We start from the raw sequence: 8285 nt of genomic DNA, 5'->3' as shown, positions 1-8285 counted from the left end.
TCCCTCTAATAGTACGTTGACTCATTGGTCATTGGATGAGATCCAACTCATTGGTCTTTATGTGTGTAGAGTACCAAGGATGAAATCAGTGTTTGTAGAAGATCTAAAAATAGCAATCCTTAGCACCCTCTGATCCCTTCTTTCATATTATGCCACCATCACCGTGGAAGCAAATGGGAACTTCAAAGGAACAAGGGCCATCTTGTATTTGTCTTTGTTTCATGTGTCACCATAAGCAGGAGGTCCTCATAATGATGAGTCTTCCTATACTGAAGTCACCCTGGTCCTGTGGCAGAAAGCATCTTTACCTGCGATCAAAATAGAAGCCTTTCTCTAACTTGGCAGAATCTGTAAGGGGATGTCTAATGAGTTGTCAGAGTAGGACTTTTGGGAAGGAAGATTGAAAATGCTTATGAATTTTGACTATTGACCCAGCACCAGATAAACAGACTGGATCCTTGTACAGAGGCATGGGGTGGCGGAGTGAATAGAGTGCTATACTCGTGTAGAAACTTAATATTAATTTGTACCCCTTTTTGACATCCCAAGACATCCTTTTTGATTTTAAAAGGGAAAATGTTTGACCTTAAGACTGAAGCTTCAATGGGTGCTTCTTCCCCCTTGCTGAATCAGGGTGGAGACAAGGTCTTTGTTTATCTATAAACAAACCTCTAGATTAGTGAAATAACTAAATAAGCTAAGCTATAAGCTAAGTAAGACAGTGAAAAGTGGACACATGGGCTGTGCAGCCATTCATAAGGTTGTCTGATTCCTGGCATCCAGAAGATCCACCTCTTCTTGTTCAGACTGAGGTTGGAGCTCTCCAGTCAAAGAGGCTTGGGAAAGGGACATCAGGAAGAGCATAAATTGTTGTAGAGGGATGAAGTAGGCTCCTTTTCCTTAGAATTCTGGATGGAGGAGGTATAAGGTCTGACTTGGAGCTGGGACTGGCTTGCAGGGGAAGTGGCTAAGAGAGTGCCTGGTGCTTCTTCTTTCTCTGGCCCAATTTTTGTTATCTAATCAATAACTATAAATTAAGATATGGTTTCCTTAATCATAATGCTTGGAGTCAAAAAGGCATGAGTTCAAATCTGAACTCAGGCACTTAGTAGTCAGGTAACCTTGGGTAAGTCATAAACCTTTTTTTTCCCCTTAATTCCTTTATCTGTAAAATGAGATGAACAAATGTTTCACAAGCCTTAAAGTACTACATAAATTCTGGTTATTATTATTGCGTGCCTTGTTGTTGTGGTTGGTCCTATGTTTTCAAAGAGGATCAATGGCATCATGGTGTATAAATGGACATTTTGAACCTTGGACTTTATCCCCCATAAATCCTTTAGTATTTCCCCAAATTCCCTTTAATCTCTCCTGCACCTCCACGTTTGCGTGGTCACTGTTTTATGAGTTCTGTAGCTCCTCCCTCTTCCTCTCTTTTTCACTGACATGGGTCAAGTGAGTTCAGCACCTTTTCACTCTAGTTTTTTATGTTACTTTATTATAAATAAAACTTTATAAAAATATAATATTTAGTTCTTGGATTTTCATTTTAATCTCTACTTGGGGCAGCATCTTGACTTTTTCATGAGACAGAGTTGGACAAAGTCGTCAGCCTCTCTCTTCCAAAGTCACTCAAGTCCACGGCAAGGCGAAAGTCAGGACACCTGGTGATGGCCTCGGATGCAGTGGACAACCTTGGCGTCTCTGATGTCTAACGATGGGCTGGACTCCTGTTGGTCCCTCTGCCTGGTTTAGTTTGTCTCGGATTGGCCCCGTCCATGCAGCCTTGGACTTCCACCCCAAACCAAGCTGGGACCAAACTTCTCTGTCTTCCAGCTCTTCAGTGATCGTAAGCCATGAGGACCAGGTGTGTGGTCACATTTTGGCCCACGACCACTCCACTGTCCAGACTGAAGCTGTAGAGAATTCAGATGGGAAGTCTCAAAACTCCAAGTGAAAGAAGGCAAGGATAGGGGAAGAGAATGTTGCCTTTGGGAAGATGCCCTTGTCACGACGAGATGTCGTAGATCACACACTGGAGAACGGAAGCTCCTTGAGGGCAGGAGCTCACATTGGTTCCACTTATATCCTTGCCTATCCCGTGCCCGGAGCTGAATCAATGTTTATAAGCTGAGAAATCTTACAGGTTCCTGACTGCAGTAAAACCTTCACTGCAAGGCTAGAGTGAGGGACTGAATTTGGGAAGTCGTTGGCAATGGGAACTCCCACGTGAGGAAATTCCCTCTACCAATGCAACTTGGCACCTTTTCTGCCAATTTGTACAACTTACAGTCTTAGAGAGTTGCCTAGAGGTTAAGTGACTTTCCCAAGGTCTCCCAGTCACTATGGGTCAGAGGCCAGAGTTTGAGGCCTCTATATCACATTACTCTTCATTGGGAGTTTGATTTGTGCAGACTAGCATAGGGGATCACGCCTTAGAGGATAATCTTTACAGAGAAATCTGACTTTCCCCAAAGTCTATGAGGCTTACTAGCTGTCCAAATCAGAGCTATTTCAACACTGAATTTTGATGTTTATGTATCTGTGTCTTGGACAGACACTGAAAACGGACAGTGAAATGGCCCCAAAGCTCAACAGGAAGAGGAGTGGGTTGGACGGCCTTTGGGAAATGACACCATGCTTTTCATGACCCCGAGCTTCTCCCTGAAACAAAGGCTCATCTCTTCCACCACAATATCCTTCCAGTGATGGGCTTGGCTGCAAGTCCTGGAACACCAGGCTCCAAAGCAGGAAAGTCAAGGGTCACTCCAAGGTCAGCAGAGAGCCTCATGGTGGGAGTGAGCAGGCTGCGACCCATCACCAGTGAAGAACACCAAGACGAGTGTGAAATGATCTCATCAGGGAGACGTGCGATGAGAAAGCGGGGCAGAAGTCTCTGAGGCAAAAGCGAAGGCCAACCCACACAAGCACGATGGATGGACTCTCAGTAAAGGAGCCACAGGAGAACGTGGACAAGAGTCACACGGAATGGAAATGTGTAAATTAGAGGCTGCCGGGTGACTTAGAAGTCAGAAAACCGGGCTTGGAGATGGGAGGTCCTGGGTTCAAATTTGACCTCTGAATCTTTTCAGCTGTGTGACCCTGGGTAAATCACTTAACTCTATTGTCTAGCCCTTTATCACTCTTCTGCCTTAGAACCAATACTTAATATCATTTCTAAGACAGAAGATAAGGGTGAAAATAAAAGGTACAGATTTGATGGGTTTGGTCATTGGCAGAGATACCCACATCAATAAAATCCCAGATCTATTAAATATCCAGACACTGACTAAAATACTTCTATAGCACACATCTACTTGAAATGTTACAATTACTTTATTTCCTGGGTCTTGATCCACCGCGCATGTAAAACCCAGTGGAAATGCACGTTAGCTATGGGAGGGAGGTGGGAGGAGGAGAGGGAAAGACCATGAATCATGGAACCATGGAAACATGGTCTTAATTAATCAATAAAAAATTAAAATAAAAAATAAAAACAAAGGCAGAAAAAATTCTGCAATTCAAAACAAAAACAAACAAACAAAAAAAGAAGTGACTTGATTTCCAATGGCTGTGTCTACAGAACATTCCAGAGAGCATGGACGAAAATGGGTATGTATGACTCTTGAATCAAATGCCCTAGACATGAATCCATTTTAAATATCCCCAAAGAGACTTTCGGGGTGTAGGCTAGGTGCTGCCCCAGTGTTATTCCAGAGGCACTCTCCAAGATCAAAATCATGAGCAGGAGGGTCTTGGAGCCTCAGCGGACACTCAGGTCCCTCACACTGGGCAGCAGTGGTCTTGGAGGAGGGGAGCCTGGATTTGATCTCGTCTCACTAAGGAGGCGTGCAGCCTTGGGTCAGTCACTTATGGGCTTTGCATGTCATCTTCTCCATCAATAAAATGAGGATTTAGATTGGACGATCTCTAAGGCTCCTTCCAGCTACCACATGCCACAAAGTTCTATCGAGTCTTGCTCGCTGGTCCAAGAAAGGCGATGGACGACTCCTTCCCTGGCAGACGAGCCAAAGACTTACTCTTGACCGTGGCCTCAAGCAGGGGCAGGGCTTCTCTGGGAGCTGAACTCCATGCTTTTCCAGTGGTTATAAAACATACAAATTAAAGGGCTATTAATATTATTGCCCCACACTGAAGGCATTATGAAAAGGCTGATTATCTCCGTGGTGGTCTCTATCATCAATTAAAACCCATCATTGCCATCCGTCTCTCTAGGACCGAGATTTAAATGAACGTCTCAATCAATAGCAAATGTGAAATCGCCACCCCGAGGACCAGATAAAGCAGCCGTGGCTTGATGGCTGCTTAGATGTTTTCTCATGGAAAAAAAATATCGGACTTAATCACGATGACTAGCGAAGCCCCATTCTAACAAAATGTAAGGCGCCGTCCTGATTTGGGGCCTGAAAGAAAAAACCTTGTCCTTCCAGTATGGAAAATCCTTGAAAGGGATGCTTTTTTATGAGCAAAGGAGGTCTACCTTTGAATCCTAATCATGTCTCTGGTGATTACATGGGACAATATGGTGGAGCAAGTCAGGTATTGCATTTGGAATAAAAGACCTGGGTTTGAATCCTACCTCTGACACGTGTTAACATAGCACTCCACTCTATGATTTTTAGTTATCTCATCTGTAAAATGATGATGATAATACTTGTAGAACCTACCTTATAGGGTTGTTGAGGCTCAGATGAGATAATACAGGCAAGGTGTTTTGCAAACTTTAAAGTTCCACAAGTGAAAAAGTGGGGAGGAGGTAGCTGGGTAGCTCAGTGGATTGAGAGTCAGGCCTAGAGGCGGGAGGTCCTAGGTTCAAATATGGACTCAGACACTTCCCAGCTGGGTGACCCTGAGCAAGTCACTTGACCCCCATTGCCTACCCTCACCACCCATCTGTTTTGGAGCCAATACACAGTATTGACTCCAAGATGGAAGGTTTAAAAAAAAAGGCCAGCTATGTGACCCTGGGCAAGTCACTTGACCCCATTGTCCACCCTTACCACTCTTCCACCTAGGAGCCAATACATAGAAGTTTAAGGGTTTAAAAAAAAGGGGTGGGGAACAGCACCATCTAAGAGACAGTGGACCTGGGTTCAAATTTCATTTCAGATGCTTTCTCCCTATATGACTTTGAGTAAGTTAATCTTCTATGCCTTGGTTTCCTCATTTATAAAATGAGTAACTCAGACTGAGTAATCCTTGATATTTCTTTTAATTCTAGCTCAGTCATCCTGCAAAATGTCACCTATTGTTATTTTTGTATAGAATGGCAAGTCATGACCCTGGGAAGGCTGTATTTCAAGCTCTAACCTCAACACTGAAGCTTCAATTCCTAAGAGAAAGGAATGGTAATACATCCTTCGGAGAGTCATTTGAATTTAAAGTTTGTAAAGCACTTTGCATATATTATCCTACTTGGTTCTTAAAATAAGACTGAGGCTTGTTATAAGAATTAAATGAGATAATATAGGTAAAATACTTTGCTATTATTATATTCCCATTTTACAGATGAGAAAACTGAGGCATAGAGAGATTAAGTGACTTATCCAATATCACTTAGCTATGAAAATTACGAGGCAGGGTTTGAGTTCTGTTCTTCCTGCCTCCTACACATCTCACCAGCTAGCTAAGTGGCTGAGTGTATGATCAGTAGGAATAACAGTGAGAGGTATCACAGAATGGTGCCTAGACAGCAGGGCTTAGCACCAGGGCATATTTGGGTTCAAGATCTCACTCTGATACATCTTGGCTTTTAACCTCTCAGTGGCCTAGTCACTTGCTAGGTTTTTAAACTGGAGAGCAGGTACTGACCCGCATTAATGATGTCAGAAGTTCCTTTTACAGATCCAGTTCATCTCTCCTGTCTAAAAAATATATATTTAAAAAAAGAGATATATAGATTCAGATCCTGAGCGGACTTTTAAGATCATCTGGTGGTGGTGATGGGGTAATAAATTAAACAAAGTGATTAAAAAAATTTTTGGTTCAATTTTATTTTATTTTGGGCTCAAAATTATCTTCTTTCCTTGATCCATTTTCCCCTGTTGAGAAAGCAAAGAAGACAAAGCCTATTACAAATATTTACAGTTATAAAAAAAACAAATTCCTGCCTTAACCAAACTCAGGGGGGGAATGAAGAAAAAGGAGAGAAAAATGATCTGAGTACATCAGCTTGCTTTTGGATGTGGTTAGCGTGCTTCCTCGTGAGTATTTTGGAATTATCGTTGGTCATTGTGTTGATCAGAGTGTCCAAGTCTTTCAGAATCGGTTGTCTTTACAATATGGATATCATTGTTTAAATTATTGTCTTGGTTCTGCTACCTTCATTTTGCATCAGTTCCTATAAGTCTTCCCATGTTTTTCTGAAACCATCCACTTCATCATATCTTCCAGCACAATCGTAGTCCCTCACAATCCTATACCATCACTTGTTTGGCCATTTTCTAGTCAATGTGTATCCCTTCATTTTCCAGTGCTTTGCCACCACAAAAAGAGCTGCTATAAATATTTTTGTGCATGGATGTCCTTTACCTTTTCTCTCTTTAGGGTATAGATCTAGTAGGTGTTTGGGGAAAATGGCCTTTAGTTTTCTTTCTCTGTTTAGGCTCTCCCTGGTTTAGGTATGAGGTCATCAAATCAATCACTTTGCTGATGGGGAAACAGGGGCCACAAAATGTGAAATGGGGTGTCACAACCCAGCATCTGAACCTAGGTCCTTTGACTCCAAAGCCTGATTCTTTACATGATGCCCCACACTGCCTTCAAGGCCCCTTATAGGCCTGTAGTAAATATTAATAAGAAAATACACGAATAAACAAAATATTTTTGTGACATCTATAATAATTTTTAAGCACATAAAGGGATCCTGAGGTCTTCCTGGCTCTGTGGCTGGCTTTCTATCTACCAAACCACACCACACCATACCACACCACACAGTCATTCCATTGCCCATGGAAATCTAATAATTCAGGAAGCCCCAGAGGCTCGTGGAGCCAAGTACAAGGCTTGCCTCAGTTTCCTTGGGCAGCTTTCTGAACCATTGTTGGCTTTCTCTAGTGACAATTGCAGTCTATTAAATTTGGTTAATTGTGTTCCAGTCATTCCCATTCAACAAGTTGGAAATGTTCCCTCCAAGGCCCTCTTCCTCCTCCAATTCCTTGTCACTTTGCATCAGTCCAAGGTCAGGAATGCTAATGCCCAGCCATTTGAACTCCACCTCCCCTGCCTGAGGAACAAACTAACAATTAGTCCCGGGACCAGCATCAAAAAGAGCAGCCCAGCATGGAGTCTGTCTAATTAGTCATATGAACGGTGGGTTTCCTCTTCGCTTCCTCATGCAAGCATGCCTGTCAGATCTCATACAAGGAGACTTTCTTGTCTGACGTATGACCCAAAGGCGACTGGGAAGAACAGGTAGTCCTGCTGTCCACCCATGATGGTCCCTCTTGGGGCAACCAAAAGAAGTCGCCATGAAATTGCAGGCATTGCTTCGCAACCTGGTGTTCGATTTGCCAGTGAATCGTAGAGAGGAGAATTATTAGGGACGACTCCCAAAGGCGAAGATAAGAGCCACATTGACTTTAAAAAAATCTACCTTTGATTAAGAATTTCTTTCGTATTAATGGAAAACTAAGCAAGATGAGGGATTCAAAGTGAAGGCTGACCTGTTAATCCTGGGAAACCGAGTTGTTTAGGCCAATGCACTTTTTTTTCCCACTCAAAAGCCTTCATGTTGCTGAAAGCCAACAGTCAGATGTAAGCTGGGGGACCTCAAGCCTCCGGCTTACTTCGGGGGGAATTAGAGGACATCCTCAAAGGCTCCAGCCGACCCACTGCCCCTCAGTCGTCCATCGCCCTTAGCCGGCTACCTGGACTTGGGCCTCATCCAAGGATTCCAGTAAAAGCGGCCTGAAGATGAGTTGGCTGAGAAATAAGAGAGTGCCTCGCTGTCTTTTGAATCTCCCAAGTGAGTTTTTCACAGCCCTAACCTTCCTTTCTGGGGTTAATTTACTTAATTGCCAATCTACCAATCAAGAATGTGTGTGTGTGTGCACTCACATGCATGTCTCTGTCTCTCTAGGACAGCTCTTGCTTTCAGCATTTTGAAACCACTTTGTTGTTGATATGGTTATTTTTATTGCAACTATTAACAGTGGACCAAAATCTGTAGATCTCTTTCTTCTGGGGTGAAAATGGCGGCAGGGAGACTTGGCTTCATTCAGGTTAGTTTAGGATTATAAATTTCAAAACTGGAAATGACCCCA

The 8285-nt window shown here is 43.0% G+C and overlaps 1 protein-coding gene across 1 annotated transcript in view; it reads left to right on the top strand.

The window, feature by feature from the left end:
* The first annotated feature begins 2932 nt into the window (after positions 1 to 2932).
* Positions 2933 to 8285, top strand: part of TBX20 (T-box transcription factor 20) — a 65650-nt gene continuing 60297 nt past the window's right edge. The window contains exon 1 of the mRNA XM_044675643.1: positions 2933 to 2998. Within this exon, the coding sequence (XP_044531578.1) occupies positions 2933 to 2998 (66 nt within the window). The remainder of the gene's footprint in view (positions 2999 to 8285) is intronic.

Source organism: Gracilinanus agilis, chromosome 1, assembly GCF_016433145.1.
Source record: "Gracilinanus agilis isolate LMUSP501 chromosome 1, AgileGrace, whole genome shotgun sequence".
In the NCBI taxonomy this organism is placed as follows: Eukaryota; Metazoa; Chordata; class Mammalia; order Didelphimorphia; family Didelphidae; genus Gracilinanus; species Gracilinanus agilis.
The sequence above is the reverse complement of the archived record's forward strand: the minus strand, read 5'-3'. Positions and strand labels throughout refer to the sequence as shown.